General features: G+C 41.9%; 1 protein-coding gene across 1 annotated transcript in view; it reads right to left on the bottom strand.

Annotated features, from left to right (window-relative positions):
- LOC139652479 (solute carrier family 12 member 6-like) overlaps positions 1-23112 on the bottom strand; it is a 38433-nt gene that overhangs the window by 12309 nt on the left and 3012 nt on the right. The window contains exons 3-15 of the mRNA XM_071529568.1: positions 16379-16473; positions 15762-15890; positions 13755-13901; positions 13054-13108; positions 10319-10449; positions 8831-9072; positions 7811-7938; positions 7267-7449; positions 5737-5901; positions 4340-4438; positions 2118-2175; positions 1747-1921; positions 886-1004 (exon numbers count right to left, since the gene is read on the bottom strand). Coding sequence (XP_071385669.1) covers positions 886-1004; positions 1747-1921; positions 2118-2175; positions 4340-4438; positions 5737-5901; positions 7267-7449; positions 7811-7938; positions 8831-9072; positions 10319-10449; positions 13054-13108; positions 13755-13901; positions 15762-15890; positions 16379-16473 — 1726 coding nt within the window. The remainder of the gene's footprint in view (positions 1-885; positions 1005-1746; positions 1922-2117; positions 2176-4339; positions 4439-5736; positions 5902-7266; positions 7450-7810; positions 7939-8830; positions 9073-10318; positions 10450-13053; positions 13109-13754; positions 13902-15761; positions 15891-16378; positions 16474-23112) is intronic.

The following is a 23112-nucleotide window of genomic DNA, read 5'->3' on the forward strand; positions in this document are numbered from 1 at the left end:
TATTCAGTATATTGCTCTGGCCGTACTGTTTCTGTTTAATAGCCATGCCAATAAAGCAGTCCTGAAAAATAAATCAAAATTGAAAACTGAGACCACAAGAGAGAGATACAAGTTCCTATGGTGATTTTTTTTCCCTAGGAGACCAAGTCAAATATGTGCCTGAAAAAAACTTAGAAACACACATTCTGTGAACATATCTGCTCCTGAGTTTTTAGGATCACATGTTACTAACATAAACTGACGTGATACTGTAGAGAGAGTGGAGCGAGTTTCACTTCTTATGTTCTTTCATGAAACATCTCACAACAAAAACGGAGGAAAATGGAACTAAAAATACCTTAAAAACTCACAGGACTCACCTACACACCCACACACACACATACAAACACACTCGCAACAAAACAATGAAACTGAACACACCACAAATCTACAGCCAGCAGGCAGCAGCCCACACAAGTACAAGTGATAAAGGGGGTGAGAGGAAGAGTGAGATCCATAGTTTCTCTCTGTCTCTCTCTCTCTCAATTCAATTTCTTTTTTTTTAAGTTTCAATCAGCTTTATTGGCATGACAAGTAATACTTATGTTGCCAAATCTTACATAAACAATGAAGGCAAACATTAATAATCATAAGCAAACAAAATGATTACAACAAACTTAAGAATAACTGTAAACAAATGCAGATCAAACTGATTATGTAACATGTCTGGAATTTCACGTAATAGGTATTGTAGTTTTTTGTCATTTAATAATGTTACAAATTCACTGTGTTTCTGGATTATTTTTCTCTCTCTCTGTCTTTTTCTGTCTTTCTCTCTCTCTCTCTCTCACACACACACACACACACACACACACACACACACACACAGAAACATCAGTATCTCACATGGACAGGATGGGAGCCACCAGATCCAGGGAGGCGATGAGGATCCCCAGCTCGGCTATCAGGGCGGTCAGCAGCAGGGCCCAGGTAGGCTCCCCATTGGCCTTCCCATGGCCAAACACCTGGCACACACACACACACACACACACACACACACACACACACACTTGAGTCAGTAGCGTGAAAAAAACAGCGGCAGTCTCATCATTCACACCTGTTTCTGCTTGTTTAGGGATTAGGAGGAGGAGGAGGAGGAGGAAGAAGAGGAGAAGAAGAACAAGGAGAAGGAGAAGAAGAACAAGAACAAAGTCTTGTCATTCACTCCTGTTTCTGCTTGCTTAGAGATTAGAAGAAGGATATGGAGGAGAAGAAGAAGGAGAAGAAGGAGGAGAAGAAGAACAAAAAGGACAGGAGAAAAAGACAAAGGAAGAGGAGAAGAACAACAAGCAGGAGAAGGACAACAAAGTCTCGTCATTCACTCCTGTTTCTGCTTGCTTAGAGATTAGAAGAAAGATATGGAGGAGGAGAAGAAGGAGAAGAAGGAGGAGAAGGAGGAGAAGAAGAACAAAAAGGACAGGAGAAAAAGACAAAGGAGGAGGAGAAGAACAACAACAAGCAGGAGAAGGACAACAAAGTCTCGTCATTCACTCCTGTTTCTGCTTGCTTAGAGATTAGAAGAAGGATATGGAGAAGAAGGAGAAGAAGGAGGAGTAGGAGGAGAAGAAGAAGAAGAAATCTTTGTATTCTCCTCACACACACACAAATAAAGAAAAAGAATGTATTATATATGCAGATGTGCGAAGAGTACAAACTAGACTGAAAATAGATGAATAAAATCTAAAAAAAAAAAACGGTGTCTCTAACCCTGAGGAAGGGGATGATGTTGTCCTTGGCGATGGCCTGGAGGAGGCGGGGCGCGCCGGTCAGCGACTGGAGGCCTGCCCCGCACGTCGAGAAGAAAGAGCCAATCACGATGACCAAGGGGGAGGGCCAGGCCAGCGTCCCCACCACCAGGTTCCCCTTCACCGAGTCTCCAAACCTGCAGCGGGCCACACACGCATTCTGTCACGTGATCCACTTTATTTTCTTTACAGTCTCACACTGTTCTCACACACATTTGAAACAAGCTTTTTCTCTCTCTTTCACACACACACACAGACACACCCATCACTAGATTACACACACACAGATAAACACACACACACACACACACACACACACAGAGGTATACTGACTTGTCTCTGAGCACCACTCCGTCAATGCAGGCCCCAAACAAAACGACACTGCTCAGGTCTGGAGGGACGGCACTCAGGAAAACAAGACACTCGGCAGGCAAATAAAATAAAACGGATATAAATCTACACAAAAGCCTAAAAATACATTTTACCCCGACGTTGCAAACCAGAAAACAGGCGAGCAATGGCACTAAAGTGACAATCATGAAACGATAAAAGCACTTGAAAAGAACTAACACATAGAACTCAACAGTGGCTTATAAAGACTTGGATAACAGCTACAATGCTGCATCATAATAAAAAGACAGGCTTCTTAAAAACCCCAAAATTACCTAAAATATGATGACCTAGGAGTTTTTGCCTGAGCACTTTGGTTGTTGAGGTGTTGAAAGCAGTACAATTTTGATCAATTCAAAGGGTCTAAAAGGTATTTCTCTAGAAAATCATGTTGTAAATTGCGTTTCCCATCTGTTTCACAGCTTATATCACAATGCAGAGAGACTTAAGTATGACTTTTAGCAGAGGTGTGACCAAGTCAACTTTGCTCGAGTGCCAAGTCAGTCTCAAGTCTAAATGCAGATTACCAAGTCAAGTCCATGTCATTAATGTCAAGTCTCAAGTCTAAATGTAGAACAGCAAGTCAAGTCAGAACAAATCAAGAGTCCAGTATCAATTTAATATCTTAAAGAAAACTAAATATCTAGGAATTTTCAATGCAATATGGTTTTAATAGGATAAAAACTTGGTAAGAGCATCATGAGTTTGATTTCTATAATCAGTTTCAACTTCAATAAATTCAATCATTCCATACAAATTCAGAAAACAGAATTTAAATTCAGTCGTCTGCTGGAACAAATCTCATCACTTTCAATCTGAGTCATTTACACAAACACAAGATCTCAAGTCAAGACTTTAGAAACCTTTTCAAGTCATCAAAGTACAAGTCAAAGTCAAGTCCCAAGTCACCAGAACCCAAGTCAAGTCAGGTTTCAAGTCTTCTCCTCATGCATCAAGTCAAGTCTCAAGCAATTAAAATTGTGACTCTAGTCTGACTTGAGTCCGAGTCATGTGACCTGAGTCCCCATTCGGAGACCAGGGAACTGAATCTTACATGTCACTCTGAATAAGACTAACAGCTAAATGCCTACAAAGTAAAAATGTGAAATGTAACTAAATGTCTAAGGAGCAACTTTGTTCTGGGCTTTTTCGGACTTTTTCCTGCCTTCGCCGGGGGATTCTAAGACCGGAGAAATGCGTGGGACCGCTTGTTATGAAATCCCCACGCTTCCTGGAAGACGGCGGGGGCGGGACCTCTGTGCTCTACAGACACTGTTGGATAGTCAAAGCGTGCCTACATGAACAGACTGGGCTGGGCTGGACTGGACCGAATTCATCGTCAATGGTGGAAATGGAAATTTGCCTCGAGCTTCTCCCACGTATCAGAAGACTGAAAGTGCTCATGCAAGGGTTAGTTTTCAGCCGAGTGATCTCATTGGTCAAAGATACACTCCAACCCAATTGTATACGTACGCCACTTTAAAGAAAACTTTTCGGACAGTGTGCATGCGTTGGTAACTGTTGTATAGAGCTATAATCCCCTTGAGGACCAACGTTGCTGTACACATGATAAAAGTAAAGAACATCCTCTGGGGTGTTATTGCGATAATACAACACACACGGAAATACAATACTGCTCTACAAAACCAAAGAGCGGTAACTGCATGAGTGGTGAAACTGAGAAACATGACCTCAAAGTCTGTATCGACAAAAGTATTGCTGATACAGAAGTGGATAGCATATCATTTAATAGCATTAATAGGATTGATTTTTTTGATGTGAAATCTAAACCCCCGAGTCAGGATCTTTAACTTTGCAAACACACAAAAAGTAGTCAAGGCTATGGCATTTATAGGATTGATTTTTGTTTATATGAAATCTAAACCCTAGTTATGTTCTTTCACTTTTCAACACACAGAGAAAGTAGCTGTTTGCCTCTGTATGGCAGAACAGTGCAGATAAAATGGTAGTAGCTAGAAACTTGTTATATTACAAAGAATGCTGTTATACGTGTGCAAATTAGTAGAAACATAAGGGAGTGAAGAACAGAGTTTCCATTTCCACTGGGTCCACCATGCTGAAACTGTATGGTACTCATGGTACTGTGAGTTGTTTTGGATAAAAAGCGTCCGCCGAATGAAATGTGTCACATGACAAAAGGATACAGACGAGGGAGGTGGTGAGGATGGCCAGGATGGTTCCTATGGGGATCGAGCGCTGGGCGTCTTTCAGATCCCCCGACCGGTTGGAACCGGCCATGATTCCTGAGGAAGAGGAGGAAATCATTATAATTAACAGAGAATAACTAGTATTAGTAGTATTACGCAGTTCTACTTAGTAAGTTACTTTTATTAGTAGTATTTATTATTTATTACGAAATAGCTTTGTTACTATCATAACTGATTTTGCTGTCAGGTGAAAATCTCACATCTCCCAAATGTCAACTTTTTAGAAACTAGGAAAAACAACCTTGATTTTAGCTTGACTAACATGCATTTTTTTATTTATCCAGTGAGTTTTACAACCGCATAAATTCACAAATGAAGAAGTCTGTCGCACACCAAGAAGCCTTAGTCCAGTATTTTTTCCAATAATCCATTTTTATAATAATATTTGTGCAAAAAATTCAGCAAACGATGCATTTCGCCAAGAGGCTTCGTCAGGTTCTCCATAAATTTTGAAAGGGTTTCATCAGCCCAAGAAGTCGGAACATTTTCTCAAACCAGAGAGGAGCATGTAATCCTTCAACTGAAGATACAACATGAAAAGCACCAAAATTGGAGTTAACAAGGTTTTCACGTTAACAGCGATATTTTGAATTGTGCAGTACATGCCACTAAAGCTTACGGAATTGAAATAAATTCAAATGAAGTAAACTAAATTTGAAAAAATCGAAGTGAATGGGTGTAGAAATATCCATGAAAGAAAGCCAGACAGAAAAAGAGACATGATAAAGTCAAGATGAAGTGCTTCCTCCTCCTCCTTCTCCTCCTCCTCCAGCCACAGAAGAAGTCAACATCAATACATCACACCCACTGTTTTCGCCCTGCCGATACCTTTTATTAATGGAGCGGTGGCGAGTGGCGATAACCTTTCACAAACAATTGAGTTTCTGTTCATTTTACGTTTCCATTTGTAAGAGAGAAGCTTGTCTCTTAAACAGGAGGTGTTCAGTAGGCTTGGGCCGATAGTCGATAATATTGAATATCGCAATATTTTTCACGGTATAAAATATATAAGTGTTGCTTAGATCACAATTGTGCACTTAGAAACCTATACTCTGCTAGTGGTAGTGTAGTAAAAAAAACAATAATCACAATGGTAATGTAATTTAGAAGAAAAATGTTTAAATTGTTTTAGTATTGCTGTTGAGAAAACTGTTGAGACCAACACCCAACTGACCCCCCCATCCTCCCCTCCTGGCGAACGCCGATAATATTGTGTATCGTGACATTTACATCTTGGATATCACCCGAGCCTAGTGTGCGGTTTAGCATTACAAGAACACCAAGGGAGTTGTGAACTGTATCAAACACATCAAAGAAAAACGGGAGGTCTGTACCTGTGACAGATGGGAAGAAGATGCCGACCAGTAGGGTGAAGGAGGTGGTGATGTCAGCGAACACGTAGGGCCGCTGATTGGTTGCTGGGTGTGCAATGTGAGAGGAGTTGAGGGAACCTTTCTCCAGCACGTCCCCTCTGGTGAGGTAGGAGCTCCACAGGTTCTCTGTGCAAGAAGAAGAGGAGGAAGGAGAAGAAGGAGGAGGAGGAGAAGAAGGAGGAGAAGAAGTGGAAGAAGGAGAAGAAGGAGAAGAAGAACAAGGAGAAAGAGAAGGAGAACAAGAACAAGAAGAAAGAGAAGGAGAAGAACAAGGAGAAGAAGAACAAAAAGGAGAACAAGGAGAAGGAGAAGAACAAGGAGAAAGAGGAGAAGGAAAAGGAGAACAAGAAACAGAAGAAAAAGCAGAAGAAGGAGAAGAACAAGAACAAGGAGAAAGAGATGGAGAAGAAGGAGAAGAAGAACAAGGAGAAGAACAAGAACAAGGAGAAGAAAAAAAAGGAGAACAAGGAGAAGGAGAAGAACAAGGAGAAGAAGAAAAAGGAGAACAAGAAATAAAAGAAAAAGGAGAAGAAGAAAGTATTTATAGAGCGCCTTTCTTAACACAAGTTACAAAGTTACAGGAATAAAACAACACAACAACACAAATGGAATGAGAATAAAAAGAAACGACAATTTAAAAGAACACGGCACAAATTTGATTGCACTTGATTTTAATTTGTATTTGACATGATATAGTTTTATGTTTCTATTGTGTTAAGTCATCTTCTTTCTTGTTATTCTGTTGTCCTAATGAATGCTTGATAGATTGCAGCAGTGATGTCACCACTTCTGAGCCTGTTGAAGTGTTCATCAGTCTAATTAAAGGCACCTCGAGGATTCTCTCACACACACAGACACCTGGCCTGGGCTCCATTTCCCGTGTAGCTCCACGGCTCTAATGTTTCTATTAAAATGTAAATGTAAATTGCAATTCACATAATAATGATAGAGCCACAATTATCAATAATTTATTCACAGATTGGAACTTTTTTGGCAAATGGCTTCCAGTGTTTTAATCCAATTCTCTCCATCCAATCCAATTTAGTTGAACTGAAAGTAAATCCTCATCCCCATGTTCATATTTAAGAGAGAAAAATACCCTCATTTACACTGGATTAATGCTACCACATGTGGCATAATTCTCTCACCATTTTCCCATTTGTAAGAGATTTGTTTCATAATGAGACCATTTTGCATACACCTGCTCATACAAAATGATTGCTGGCATGAAAGCAAAGCACATCAGTGGTTACTAATTAAGTAATGAGTCATTTTAACACAATTGCTTATAAAATAGCTGGATTTTTGAAGATGAAGTCATACGTATTTCTGAAATATTAACAGATGAATTTCAGGTGGGTAAAATCTTTTCAAAATGGATACACAGCATTTTGGAATTAACTTGTTTATATATGTATGCACTGTCATACGACTACACATCCTCTGTAACACACACACACACACACACACACACACACACACACACAGTACCTGTAATGATCCCGCTGGCCAGGCCGGGGATCCCCGGTATCTGGGAGAATTTGCTGTGAGTGAAGTAGTCGTCGCAGGTGGAGTTGAGCTCCGTGCCCTCGCAGAACTGTTGCCATAGCGACGTGGTCTTCTCCACAGAAACATGGCCGGGGTCAAAGGTCGGGACCGCGGTGCTGTTTTCTGCTGTGGGGAACAAAGGGGATTTATGGTGAACTGAACAGGTACAAATGTGAGTGACTGTATCTGTGTTCGCCCTGGGTGTTTCCCTGCCTTACACCCAGTGCATGCTGGGATAGGCCCTACCCTATCCCAGTGACCTTGTACAGCAATAAGCAAGGAACAACAATGAATTAATGAATTATTAAACAATTAAATTAATAATTAAAAAAGTGGAAAGAAAATTTTATTTCATTGCAGACTTTAATATAGCTGAGGTTAGGGAAGAACCTGGCGGTGGAAACATGATTGGCCAATATTTCATCAAAGACCAGTGTCCGTCCAATACATCGGCAAACCAATACATTGATCTAACCCCGGTACCCACCTCCCGTGAAGGTGAGGTTGGCGTCCTCGCTCCCCATTGGCTCTTTGAGCTGCAGCAGCGTGGTCTTGGCACAGTGGCTGTCGTGGAGAGCGTGGCCGTTTATGGTTCTGTTTCCCAGCATGCACACCCTGCGGACAGGATTAGCGAACCCCATCGGTCAGTCAAAAGAGTGAGGTTCGACAGGATTGGTCAGTTCAGGCGTCAATCAAGAGTGAAAGACGTCAGCAGTGAGGGAAAGTAAGACAGAGAGCTGTCAGAACAGAACTTCCCTGCTCTCGATCTAAAACAGAACCTTGTTTATCTGAATTCACTTATGAAAGGAGGTCAGTCAGAAGATTGACAGCGATTTTTTTTTACTCTGGAAGAACATTTCCATTTTATAGCACGCACATCTCCATGGGAGTTAATGAGCAGTCGGAGTACAACATCAGCTGCCCAAGGGATTTACAGTCATTACCAGAACCACCAAAACAGACAAAAATAATCATTTAAATCATGAATAATTTTTATTCTCCCTGGTGGCAGAGTAAAATAATATCACCAGGGTCGATTCTGCACTGTTTGTACACATGATAGACATGGACACTGACTGTCCTGTAGAGGCATGTGTGGGGAAAAAGGTGAGTATATCCTACCAAAGAGAAATGCAGCTTTAAATGTTCATGTTTTTCCCAGATTGAATCCAAGCAGTACCTTCTCTCCTCTGTCTCAACTCTGTGCCTCTCAGCCTTCCTACTGCCTCAGTAAAGAAAACAATACTAAGGAGAGTTGACTACACACTCCCTTTAAAAAACAAACAAACATTTGTGTCTTTATCTGTGGATGCATTTCAGTCATCCAGGTAGTAAGATGTCCAATAAAACAACAACAAAATCCACTGTACTTAAAATTTAAGGGTTTACAACATTTCACCACTCATCTGAGAGGCTTCATCAATTCATCAAGAGTGGTGGGGATTTGTTTTTTTTTGTTTTTTTTTAATTTTTTGGTCATTTGTGTCTCTCACACGCCAACACTTACGGGAACTCTGGCGGTTTGAAGGCGGAGACCAGCGCTCCGATGTAGATGGAGAGGATGGAGACGATGACGCAGGCGAGGAAGATGGAGGCCAGCTTGTTGACGTACTTCACGCCCACAAAGACCAGCAGGGACATGAGGAGGAGGCAGATCGAGCCGTAGACCCGCATGTTGTTCAACATGGCCGCCCCTTCGCCGTCGGGCTCGCTCGGGACAAAGATGGCGGCCCGGGGCGCTATGTACATCTGGAGGAGGGGGAGGGGAGAGAGAGATAAGAGAGTGACAAAGTGCAAACAGAAAAGAGAAAGACTAGACAAAGGATGGACAATTTTATGAGTCATGCTAATGAATGGAACGACATGCTATTTAAAAGTGCAAAGCAGAAACAAGTTGCGTAACCACTGACATACACATCATTTTGTAGGTGCTTGCAGCTACAACAGGAATAACCGAGTACATGATAATGGGAGGATAATGGGATAACGATAATGGCACCCGGCAAAATGTTGATGATTACAACATCAGTGTTTCCTCTGTATTCATTCAGCAGAGCAAGAGCAAGAGCAAGAGCACTCTCACCACGGCTAGAGAACATGGGAAATTAAAACAGTATTATTTGGCCACATTAGCCTCTAAAACACGGTTGATGTAAAGCTTTTAAATAATCTATATAAAAGAAAATATCCGACCGCACACTGTGATTAAATACTCACATCTCAAACGAACCGGAGGAAGGAACAAGCGAAATGCGTCGTTCGCTCCTTTTATAAGCCTATTTTGCAAATGCTATAAGAGAAATAAAGATGGGAGTATTTTGTCAGCAAAGCCTCACAGTGTGCAGTTGGATAATTTCTTTATATTGACTATTTTGTATTCCTGCGACCCATTTGTTTTTAAATGGTTTAAATGAAGATTTTGAATTGACTTGTTTTCTATAAATAGAAAGCTAACACAATATTGACATTGTGACATTGATACTGTTGGATTTATTAATATGTGATTGAAGCAATCAATTATGGTCATGACTACGGCTGATGTCATTATAAATACACCTGTGTTTGCGATTTTAATTTGCACGCTGAGGAAGACTTGACAGCCGAAACAAAGCAAACAAAACAAGAAAGAAAAATACAATAAGAAGAAACAGAGCGCAAGCTACGTTTTTTTTTTTTTAAGTATTCCTGTGACCAACCAGCACCTGGTTATAAATGGCTGTGCATCGGCGTCTTGACTACTTTTAAATAATCTATTCACTATGATAAATGATGCAAAGAAAACACACTTTTAGCATTGCAAACCTGCAGTAGAACCATAACTGAGGGCAAAAATATGACGGATGAGAAACTATAAAATTTCCCCACCCTAAGACAAAATCCAAATCAGAGGAAACCCTGGAGCGAGACGACACTACCGAAAGTGACGATAGACATAAGGGTGGTGAAGGTGTGGAAGAGGCACGGTGAGGATGACGATGAAGAAGCCACAACCCACCAGAAGGATCTCGATGGCTCCCAGGATGTACATGGCCCCGGCGAAGGTGGTGCCCAAGTAGAAACACAGGCCCACCGCCCCCCCAAACTCTGGACCCAGCGAACGACTGATCATGAAGTAGGAGCCTCCCGCTGGAGTGGGGAGAGAGAGAGAGAAAGAGGGAAGAGCGGAGGGTAGAAGGAGTGAAGAGAGATAGAGAAAGAGAGGGGGAAAGGATTGGAGAAAGAGAAAGAAAGGGGGCAGGTTGTACATCAGGGTTGGAAATGGCGAGGAAGAGAGGGAGGGAGACGGGAAGTAGGTTGGAGAGAGAGAGAGAGAGGGGTTTGTAGGAAGATTGGAGATAGAGAGAATAGAGACAGAAGAGATGGAGAGAAGGAGGTGGGGAAGACATGAAGAGAGCGAGGGAGAGAGGGATGGGTGGTTAGTGACATTATGATGTTAAGAGCAGAGAGAAAGGCAGAGAGAGAGAAAAGAGGGACAGCTGATGAGAGAAGTCATCCTATGCTTGTAGAAATAAGCATAATGTTAAACGTGACACACTGGAGAGAGAAGACAGACCAGACTCTTAGTGAAATCGTATCTGCAAAGAAGTCTCAGCGTTTGTTTTTTGCTACACTCAGAGAACCAGAGGGGCGGGGTTTACTGTCGAGTCGACTCTGACAGCGTTGTGCAAGTTAAGTATAAATAAAGTAGAAATTGAGTTTGAAATTCGTCGTCCTGATTGTTTTTAACTTTCTGGTACACACTGTACTATCCAGCGAGGCAAACCCCACCCACCTGGCACTCCCAAGTAGGTTAAAACAAACAGTGAGCATAATTTGCTAATACGATTTGAACCAGTCATAAGACAGAGGATGTGGAGGGAATCATAACAGCAACTACAGATTCACTACAGACTGTGGGCTCAGAATTTGGCGCTTGGTTTCCACAATGAAGCCGTCTATCAAAGTTCATCACTGCTTCACTGTTAGTAAATGAGACTAGCATGATCTAAGACAAGGGGCAATGTTTGGGGCAATGTAGAGTGGCAATATTGCCCTTGGTGGGGACTGCACATTTGGCAAATGCACCAAATTTAATGGTTACAGAAGGGGGTTTGTGACCGGAAGGTTGTGAGCTCAAGAAGAAGATGTGTGTATCTAGGGCTGGGAGATATGGCTGAAATCAATATCACAATAATCATAATTTTAATCTTTTTTTTTTTGATATATGGCTCACGTACACAAAATCACATGTTAAATAATCAAATCAACGATTATCCCATTGAACCGAACGGTAATGTTAGGTGTGATGTCAAACAAAACTGAAATTTTCACATAATATTCCTACCATACCTGATTTTGTCAGAGTTTTTAAATAAAATTTGCTTGTTATCATCAATTTAGACAGCAGAATTGTGTGTCACGATATCCCAAAAATAACCATATAATACTGAATTATCACCCAGCCCTACGTGTATCGGAAGGAAAAACAACTTTTCGCGGACAAATTAGTGGGCTGTAAGGAATAAAAGTATGACTAAATCCTGTCAGTCGTAATTATTAGTAAAATAATCGTCATCACCTCCAAATGTCGCCCCTGAAGCACGGCTTTTAGTGCTGAGCTGTATTTGGGAAGCCAAGCGCCTTTGGATTACCGACACGTTAACCACAGTGCATCTACACATCAACTACCATCCGAGACTAGATGGTGAGAAAGCATGAGGGCTTGAAGCCGTTCAGGTGAGAGAAGAGCGTGGAATGGTACGTCAAACAAGACATGTTAGAAATCAATTCACTACGTTAGCGGAGGATTTTGGCTCTACGTTCAATTATCGAAATGTCACATGTTAGTGGAAACATCGCACTACTTTGACATTTGGGTTTTTTTTTTTCGTCTAGAGGCGTATCAGTGAGAGATACAAGTCAATGGTGGATCAATATTCTGGGTTTTCGATGTGTGTACAGACAGAGAGGGAGAGGTAGATAGAGGGAGAGACGGGACAAACAGAAACAACACTCATTAGAAAAAAACATACTGCACATGTATATCACTAACAATATTAAACGTGTGCTGGATGACAGGGAGAGAAGAGGGGGGCAGGGAGGAGGGATGGTGGATGTGACCTGGGATTACAATGGGAATTCCCATTCAAATTAACGTCTAAAATGGTCACTTGGCGGGACACACTCAAAATGGCTGCCATAGAAAGTTTGATGATCGTCGTGGAAATAAGCTTGAGAGTCAGACAGTAGAAGAGTCACCATGGCAAAGGATTAATAAAAAAAGAATAAAAACAATTGCAGTTGTGTTGAAAATTTCCATCGTTTTAAATTGTCCAAACATGAAACCATTTACTTTTTCCTGTAAGCAACCTCTTGACCCGATGCTGAGGTTGCTTTTTCAGCTTTTATGGGGGCAATTTCATTAATGGCCTTGATTAAGAGCTGACCAACTCCCATTAATGTGATTACACTGTGTTGGTTTACAGTTTGCTGTACTTTTCAATTCTCTAATTCCCTATGCTGCAACAAACAAAAGCTGTAACATACATCTTTTTGGCAGACGCTTTCATCCAAAGCTCCTTAAAGTCTTCAAAAGTATCTTAAAATCTTATTTCCATGACAATGTTATCAAAACTTTAAGGTGGGCTTGTTAAGTGTGGTGAGGGAGTTTACCATGGCACACCAGTTCTATTCAACCCAATTCTATGGGATGGAAGGAAAAGAGAGAGAGCGGGGGGGGGGGGGGGATACCTGGTACAACTCCATTGGTGGCAATTGCACTCATTGATATGGCCGTCAACATCGTCTGGGGAAAGAGAGACAGAGAGAGAGAGAGAGAGAGAGAGAGAGAGAGAGAGAGAGAGAGAGGGAGAGAGAGAGAAAGGGGTAGAGAGAGAGAGGGAGAGAGAGAGGGAGAGACAGAGAGAGAGGGAGAGAGAGACAGAGAGAGAGGGGGAGAGAGAGGGAGAGAGAGAGAGAGAGAGAGAGAGAGAGACAAAGGGAGAGAGAGAGAGAGGGAGAGAGAGTGACAGAGAGAGGGAGAGAGAGAGAGAAAGCAAGACAGAGCAGACAGACAGAGAAAGAGAGAGTGACAGAGAGAGAGAGGGGGAGAGAGAGAGACAGAGAGTGGGAGAGAGAGACAGAGAGAGGGAGAGAGAAAGAGAGAGAGAGAGAAAGCGAGACAGAGAAGACAGAGAGAAAGAGAGAGTGACAGAGAAAGAGAGAGAGCGACAATGGAACAGAGAGAAAGAGACAGAGGAAAGGGAGAGAGAGAAAGAGAGAGACAAAGAGAAAGAACAACAGCAAGAGAGTTATTTGAGACAGTTAAGAATTAGTGACGTTAGTTAATTTGTGAGTTACATACTCATCATCATTAACATAACTAGATACCAAAGGGTGTTTTAGAGACTCTGTATATGTGTGTGTGTGTGTGTGTGTGTGTGTACACTCACACAGCAGCAGCACATGAAGACGATACAGAGGCCCTGCAGCACGCCGGCGGTTCCCACCACCCAGGTCAACCGGAGGAACAGGATGACGCCGAAGATGTTCTGCAGGCACGGCAGGTAAACGCCCATGAACGTCCCCATCTGAGGAGACTGGCAGGCGAAGGAAGAAAAAAAACCAATCAATTTCATCAATCATTTGATGGTCAGCAACTTATAATTGTTTTTGGGTTTTTTTACAGTGAATCACCTTCAACACTGGCAGGTGGATTTCAAAACTCACCTGCCACTCGCACTATTTTCATTTTACCAGTCAAATATGATTTTTAAAACAACTATCAACTTCCAGATAATAGTTTGGGTGCCTGCCAGAGAATTCATTATTCAGCCCCATAGGACAAAGTTATGTTGAATGTTTGTATTGAACATGCTGTGTTGCCAAAAGGGAAGTTTAATAAGCAGTGTTTTGGCTGAACTCATACTCTACCCATCGTCCGCTCTGAAGTGCTGCAGGACAGGGTGGAAATTGGAAAAGGGAGAATGTTTCTGAGCCACTACGACAGTCTGTCTAATCTAGGTCAACCGGCTCCTTATCAGCCAGGATTTGGGTGCAGATCAGGGTCAAGTCCTACTGTACTTTCACTTGCAGAGGCAAGAGTCAAGAGGGCAACAGAACAAAATGGCACTGCCAGAGAGACTTATCTGAAGTATATGTATGTGTGATAATGACAATATTTGCTAAGAATATGCTAATAGTCATTTTTCTGGTGTCTTCCCTGTTTTTATCCTAACACAATTCAATTCAATTCAATTCAAGGTGCTTTATTGGCATGAAACACGAAAGTACTTATTGCCAAAGTTAACAAGTTCAAATGACAGTAATCAAACTGTCAATGAACAATAAATATACAATTGATGTGTCATTAAATTAGTAAATACAACAATAAACAGTCAACCAATTTATCTAAATACATACATTTTACATTCTCAAACAGTGTTGGTCAACATTTCAGATCATTCATATGTGGATCATAGTCCCATGTAGGTACAAAGACGGGAACCGAAGTGTTTGTGATTTCACGGATAATATCTCACTTGACGATCACACAGAAAATAACCCTTTGTGTTAATGTATGTAGACGACTGTCTGTTCTATTATTGAAATGACGGGGTGGATTGCCCCACTTCAGGCAGCCTAAAAGGATCTCATATCTACTGGCTTCAATAGAGATTTTTTAGAGTCACTTGGTCTAAATGCTGTTTCAGAGTCCTCTCCACTCAATAGAGACATATGTCTGGGGGACACGGTGCATGCTTGTATGTGTGCACCCTGGGAAAGGGGTTCCCAACGTTTTTCATGTCGAGGACCGCCGGGTAGAGACGTTTTAAACCACAAACCCCCCCCCCCAGAACATTTTTGTAGTGTAACTGAGTGTTTACACCATATACAGTATGTATAGCAACATTACTTATTATTTTTCCAAAAGAGACAGTGGCAAACTTTACGTTTTTAGTTTGAAGGCAAAATCCAACTGTCAGTATTCCAATTGTCTCTGGATGGTTTGTGGGAGCTGCTTCACCTCTCCTGCTCTGTCAACACTGTCAGACACCTCAGTTTGGCACCGCTGGCACTTTGTTTCACTGAGATCAAAGTTTCTCCACGCTGCAGACATTTTTCCTCTCGCCAGAGACATATCTTATTGTGCCAAAGGGCAGCTCATTAAAGTATCGGTATCAGGACAGCTTTATTTGCCGAATCGAATACGAGTACTTGGGAGCTGGATCAACATCGATTCTAATACTACAGCTACTATCAGTGCACCTCTGTTTGTTATGTGTTTTATTGTGCCTTTTCATTGTTTTTACTTACTGGTTTTACCTTTTTTTGAATTTGTTTTTTTACTGCAAACACTGTCTGCAAAGCAAATCTCCCTTATGGGTTTGAAAGTTTAAAGTTTGATCTATCAATGAAAAGGTTGGTTAGGCACACAGGGTTGCGTGAGTCTTGTATACCTTGCTGGTTTTCCTCTTCTCCCCGATGCTCTCGGCCTCCTCGTGCTCCTTGGCCCCCTGGGTCAGGTTGGTGTAGTTGGCCAGACGGTTGAGCAGAGAGGACACCTTCGGCCGAGTGTCCATCTCCTCCTGGGGGATGAAGATGGCGGGAATAGAGGGAGGAGAAGGGTGGGAGGAGGGGAAGGAGGGAAGGATGGGGACGAAGGACAGGAGAGAAGGAGAGGAGAGAGAAAGTGGGAGGAAGACAAGGAGGGAAGGGAAGAAATAGGGAGAGTAAGGGATAGAAAGAAAGGGAGGGAGGGAGGAAAGGAGGAGAGAGAAAGAGGGAGGAAGACAATGAGGGAACAGGAGGGAAGATAAGAGGATGTAAGAGAAGGGGAGGGAGTTAATGGAGGGAGTAAGGGATAGATAGAAAGAAAGGAGAGAGCGAGAGAGGAAAGGAGAGAAGGATGGATGAGCCGCAAGACAAAGAGCGCTAACTTCCAACCCTGAATATGCCTCCAACACAAAATACTCTAATTATACATAAGTCAGTATGTAAGAGTATTTATAATGTGAGAATATAGTACGCTGTATGTAAAGTAACGGTTCTTTCGATGACCGATGGAGACTCGAACCTCAAATAAGGCCAGGTTTCTGTCGTAGAAGTCATCGTCGTCCACACCGTGAGTGTTGTTGATGTAGACACTGGAGATCTTGGAATTCCCATCACCTAGAGAGAAAGAAAGAAAGAAAGAAAGAAAGAGATGATGGGGGGGGGAGAGAGAGAGAGAGAGAGAGAGAGAGAGAGAGGGAGAGAGAGAGAAAGAGACACACAGGTTAAGTATTATTGATGCTTCATGGCATGACTGATATAAATACATTCATGAACTGAATTGAGCTTCCTGGAGCTGGAATTGGAATGTAAATGTCACCCAGTTCTAAGAAAACAGAATGTTAATTGAATTGGAATGTCAGGAAACAGAATCGAATTCAAATTCCACTTCTAAGAGAGTTTGTGTTGACTCGCTGAACATTGTAAATCAAACATGAATCAAATACAAAATAGAAGACAGTTAAACAAATCAAAATACACTCAATCATGGATGTTAACAAAGAACACGGGGAATCCTTACTACTATGCAATTGCTTAAGTGGATCAGTGCCATCCTTTTGGAGAGTGAATTACCGCGTTCGCAAAAGTCAAGAGTACTGTGTGGATTTACGATTACATGTTCTGCATCAAATAACACCTGGAGGGTCCCTGTAACGTTTTGAGCGTCTCTGCGGGGAATCAAACTCTGGGGGCTCCCGTTTGAGAGTCTGCAGGCCACCTGACCCATAAAGCAGTGAGCAGAGCGACCGACCGAACGACAATACCATCCATGGAGCCCCTGCTGTCACGGAATTTCACATAATTCCACTGAATTCAATTCAACTTCCTGAAATTCCAATTCAATTCCAATTCTGTTTTCTGTAGGGTTTTTTTTTCAAATATCAATTCCAATTCCTTCCAGTTGAATTGGAATTGATGAGTTCATTCATGAATTGACCCCAACCCCCGATACATACAGGTTAACATCTGAACAGTCAAGTGTTTGTGGATGTGTGCATGTGTCAGGAGAGAGAGAGACAGAAAGAGAAAGAGAGAGAGAGGAAGAGAGTGACAAGAAACAGACAGAGTGAATAAGGAGAGAGCTAAACGTGAAAATGTAACGACAGACTAAACGAGGAACAAAAGGAGGGAGGACACAGTGACACAGCAGCCAGCCCTGCAGGCCCCCCCATCTTTCCTGCGACCGGCCCCAGCGGCGGCCATTTTCATCTCTGTCACCGCCACAGCCTGATGAGTCAAAGCTGCTCTCAGATTCACTCCCAACACTCTCACTCTCTCTCTCTCACTAACACACACACACACTTTGATGCGTCGGCCACCATGTCGCCGGTTCAGTTCCGCCTAAGTCAGCACGCACCACTGCATCACCGCCACCTGAGTCAGCAATCTCACTTCCCTCCCTGCTCCGCCAGCGACACACACACACACACACACACACACACACACACACTCTCTTGCAAACAGACGCATGCAGTGTCACAGTAGTGTCACAGCAGTGTCACACGCATACACTCTTACATCCTTGATGTGACACTTCACAGAAGTTAAAAGGAGCCACACATCACTGGTCGACAAAACGATTACGCTGCGAACACGCACAGCGGTCACCATGCTGCAACTTTGTGTCACGATTCTTCTTTGAAAGCTGAGAGAGACTCACACGATTTTCCTCTGAGCAAGCAGGCAGTGGTGGAAAGTAACTAAGTACATTTACTCAAGTACTGTACATAAGTACAATTTTGAGGTACTTGTACTTTACTTGAGTGTTTCCATTTTATGCTACTTTGTACTACTCCACTACACTTTAGAGGGAAATATTGTACTTTTTACTCCATTACATTTATTTCACAGCTATAGTTACTATTTACTTTTCAGATCAATATTTTATATTTAAAACATTTGATCATCTTTATAAAATAACTATAAAATAGCATTGTTATAGATTAGACTACCAAAAAGTATAGCTAAATTGTTAAGATTAGCTTCACGTTGACAACTTTAAAATACATGTACATGTATGTCAATAAATCGGTATTAATATTCCAATAATTTATGAAAAATATAACTCTCTAAATGGGGACAGTTTGCTTAATGAGTACGTTTACTTTGATACTCTAAGTACATTTTGCTGCCAATACTTATGTACTTTTACTTAAGTAAGATTTTGAATTGCGGACTTTTACTTGTAATGGAGTATCTTTACATTGTTGTATTGCAACTTTTACTTAAGTAAAAGATCTCAGTACTTCTTCCACCACTGCAAGCAGGACTAGATGTGTTTTCTTGTCTTTAATTACAAAGTTCAGGAATTTACTTCAGGTTTGCATACAAACAAACACAAATTTCCCTCTGTGCCACATTTTGTAAAGATGTGGAACACCTGTCACAGTTTAAACGGCCTTCTGAGGGTCTATCTTTCTTTTCATTTTTTTTTATTAAACAGTTGTAGGCAGATGTAAATACAGTGCCAGGAGTAATTACTCAGGTTTTTCTTTTCTTTTGTCACCTTCCTTTCCTCCCTCACCCTTTTCTTCCTTTTCCCTTTTGCTCTTCCCTTCTTCTTTTCACTTCCCTCATCAAAAGTGATGGCTGTATATAATAAACTATCACAACAAGGAAAGGAAGGAAAAACATTTTTGGCAGATATAAATACAGTGCCAGCAGTAACTCCTCAGGTTTTCTTTTCTTTTTCCCCTTCCTTTCTTTTCTTCCTTTCCCCCTTCTTTTCCCTTCCCTTATCAAAAGTCATAGTTGTACATAATAAACTATCACAAGTAACAATGAGGCAGGCGGTCTTGATTTCTACACTGTACACACCTCACAGTCCAGAAAAGAAACACAATTTTTTCTGTCTACAGCCTACACCAGCTGGTAAATCCCAAAATTCATCAGCCACTTCCACTATCTCACCAGACAATGAGATTTTTTACAACAGAGCAGAACCTCAAAACAACGGCTGGTTACAAACTAACTAGCCAAGGGGGGGGGAAAACACGCACAGCAGCATTTGGCTGGTGGGTGTGTGATTTGCCATCCTGTTTACCAGGCCAAGGATCGCGAGTGCAAGTGTGAAACTGACACCACACCAAAGAAAACAGAAAACAAGCCTCTCTCTGGTTAATATTCAGTGGCTGGAGCAAGAGGCTGAGAGGGAAAGGAAAAAAAAACTGACAAGCTAACCAGCAATTCTTCAGAAATTTAGATTGGTGCTTCTTTTATATGTACACCGTTTTCTATATGTGCCCCATTACTGCTTACAAAACTTCATTCATAAAGCACTTTTCAAAATAAGAGTTACAGCTTGTTTTACATACTAAACAATGAATAAAAGCGTGTTGGATAAAATCTTGATTTACCGCAGGTTTAGTGAGGGTTTTGATAGTATTAAAGTATCACACATTGCTAAAACACAAGCACAAGTCCATGCATGTACACACACACACACACACACACACACCTGTGGGGACTCCCTTGGTATGTTTACCATCCAACCAGTTGAGCTGGACAGCCAGGACTCGCAGACAGAGTGATAATGATAAAACGTCATCTGGGTGTTGACACTTGTAAACCTCACAGACCGTCTCTCTCTACTCCGCCTGACTGATTGACTGACCGGACGGCTTCCTGATCGGCTGTTTCTAACAATGACTGATCCACCTGACTGCCACTTAACTCAAGTACGAACGTTGCAGCCACAACAGAAAAAGCTAAAAATATGGTTAAAAACAAAACCAATCATGCACACATTAAATCGCAATTGGTATACATACAATTTTACGTACATATGTATGTAAAGATGTAACAGATATATGCAACAGATATGTAACGTTTACACATATCCTATTATTGTCAGTTCAACAGCTATACAGGAAAACATTTTTCTGGTAATGGCAGAAAGACAAATGTCCACCATGGCCAAACATTTCTGCGATGGCTCCAATTCTGAAAATGGGCACTGAACTGTGCAAATGTACCAATTTTTTGCTGCTTTTAGGCAAAATTGAATGATTCATGTTCATTTCACCTCCTGGACTATAAAAAATAACCTCAAAAAAGAAAGCAACTGTCCCAAATTACCCATACAAATGTTACTGCAGAAGAAATAACCCTCTTTTCCTCTGCCAATGCCTCAGCTGTTCAACTACACAATTCACACTCCACTTCGCACAGGACACTGCAGCTGTGCGTTTGTTTGTTTGTTTGTGTGTGTGTGTGTGTGTGTGTGTGTGTGTGTGTTCCCCAGGAGAGTCCTCCACCAGAGACTAACATGCATGAATGTGATATTTTTCTATGTGTGTGTGAGTGTTATCGGTGTGTGTGTGTGCGTGTGTGTGTCCAGTGGAGCGGAAAGCTGCTGGATCCAGATGAGCGTGTGTGTGTGTGTGTGTGTGTGTGTGCGAGCTGCGCCTGCTGTGAGCACATCCAATTCAACTGGCTAACTTTATTGGCGAAGGCAGCATCAAAAATAACAGCCCCCGAATGCATTTGACCTTTCTGAAAATAACGCTCCACTCCTCCTGCCTCCTTTCCTCTCCAGCGCCTCTCTGGCTCTTGACTCATTCACTCAAACGACAGGATTCTATCTTGTCGGCGGAGGGAGACAATTGCTGTGATATAATTTTTTTTTTTTGAAAGAGCGAGTGACAGATAGAGAGAGAGATGGAGAGAGAGACAGATGGATAGCTCAACAGATAGAGAGACATGCTGTGCAGTTGTTGTGTGTGCATGTGTCTCCATCCGTCTCCCTCTTCCTCTCCCTGTATAAATAACCGCGGCATCACCCAGCCTGATCAAAACCCAATCGGATTATCCAGCTAGATTTCTATTTATGGAAGCCTGTTAACAAAAAAACACGGGGCATCCTTACTACTATGCAATTGCTTAAGTGGATCAGTGCAACTAATACAGTTATATCTCTGTCAGTCCCCCTCGCTGAGCCTGTGAATCAGCGCGGCTCTTCCTACATCCTTTCGGAGAGTGAATTAACCGCGTTCCACATGTGGATCGCTAAAGTCGCCGCAGTCAGATGAAAAACAGCTTGTTTTGTTTTTCCATTTTCTCACTCGCATTCAAAGTCTTTATATGAGCCTCTTGGTCAGGGATCCCCAGTGATGGAAAGAGTACTAGAATGCCCTACTCAAGTACAAGTATTGTTACTTTGCTGATATTTTACGTAAGTAGAAGTAAAAGTACTGGTGTTAACATCGATTTAAGTAAAAGTAAAAAGTAGCTCATTTAAAATGTACTCAGAGTAAAAGTTACTGAGTTACTTTTTAGAAAACAGAATGTTGTTAGCTGTGATCTTTCCCATGTGATTCTAAAAGGAAGAGAGGACAAAGAGAGAGTTCAAACTAGATACTTTTAATTGGAAAATTTGGAAATTACACAATAAAATGCACAAACAAAGTAAAGCCAGATTATTCTTCTCACTGTGAATCGCTCCACAATTTGTCAATTCACGTTGGTCCAGTTTCTGATGCTGATGAAGAGCCAGAAAATCTGTCCTCTGTTATGGATGTGATTTAAAATGTAACTACTACTTAAGTAAAAGTAAAATTACTGACTTTAAAAACCACATAAATAAGTGTAGATACACAGAAAGGCTACTCAATTACAGTAACGTGATAAATGTAATCAGTTACTTCCACCCTTGGGGATCCCCAAACGTTTTCATGTCCAAACAGACACACATTAGACGACACATCCACATTTCTTCAGACTGAGTCCAAAGGAACTGCATCTGAGCAGCTTTTTGTTGCCAGCTATGATTAAACAAAGAACTGAATCACTGTCTGCGCTGTAGGTGGGTGACAACAACAGCGGAGGGGGAGTGGAACCTACACGCTGTGATCAAAATAGCCACACGGTCTCTCATTGTGCCCGTTTGTCCAGTCAGTGAGCGAAACAATGGTGAAAAAATTAGACTACTCCTCATGTTGCTGGGGACACCCTGGGAGCACCCCAAGGACCCCCTGCAGGTGCATTCCGGTTTGGGAGACACTGCTCCAAGTGCTGGCCAAGTTTTAACGACCCCAGGACTCATAAAACCAATTTAAAAGACATTCTATCATTTCAAACATGCGTGAGCAACAACCTAAAACTAAGACCTCTCTTTTTAGCTCTCGTAAAAGATTTTGGGGATGCCTAATCTGAGCCTAAATATCTTCTCTTTGCCAGCAGGTTTAGTGCTGGGTATTTCTTGTGTGGGTCTTCTGGCTTTAATTTGATGTGTCACACCCGTCGTCTAGGCATCAGCATAGGCTCTTGGACCCGTCCTGCCTTGGTGAATCCACGGGAATGCAGATGGTCAAACATAAAGGGAAGAGAATATGCTTGACTGACCAGAACACTCTGAGCCAGAGCCGGTTGCTCCAGCTCAGAGTCAGAGAGTGTGCTGCCTGTACTTGTACATGGCACGCATGAGTGAGTGACTGATTTCATTACAGTATGTGTGTGTGTGTGTTTGTGTATTTCTGTGTGTTACCTGTGTTTGAACCAAAATGCTGCTCTACAGGCAACTTTGTACGTTGGAGGCTCCAAACGGCAGCGAGAGGTAACTGTTTGGAAAATTTGACCTTAAACACCCAGAAATCCTCTGCAGTGAGGTCAGTAAACGTCACACACCTCGCTCATTTTCACCAACCGGCCGGTCTGTGATGCTTTATACCAAAGGAAACCAAAGAGACGAGAGAGGAGAAGATCTAACGTTGGTGAGTCCAGCTTTGTCTGGACGGAGCGCTGCTCACTGCTGCTTAG

This window comes from Centroberyx affinis, unplaced genomic scaffold, assembly GCF_046629955.1.
Source record: "Centroberyx affinis isolate AG114_WGS23_722 - 3 ecotype Tasmania unplaced genomic scaffold, CSIRO-AGI_Caff_v1 ptg001801l_1, whole genome shotgun sequence".
NCBI classification, from domain to species: Eukaryota; Metazoa; Chordata; class Actinopteri; order Beryciformes; family Berycidae; genus Centroberyx; species Centroberyx affinis.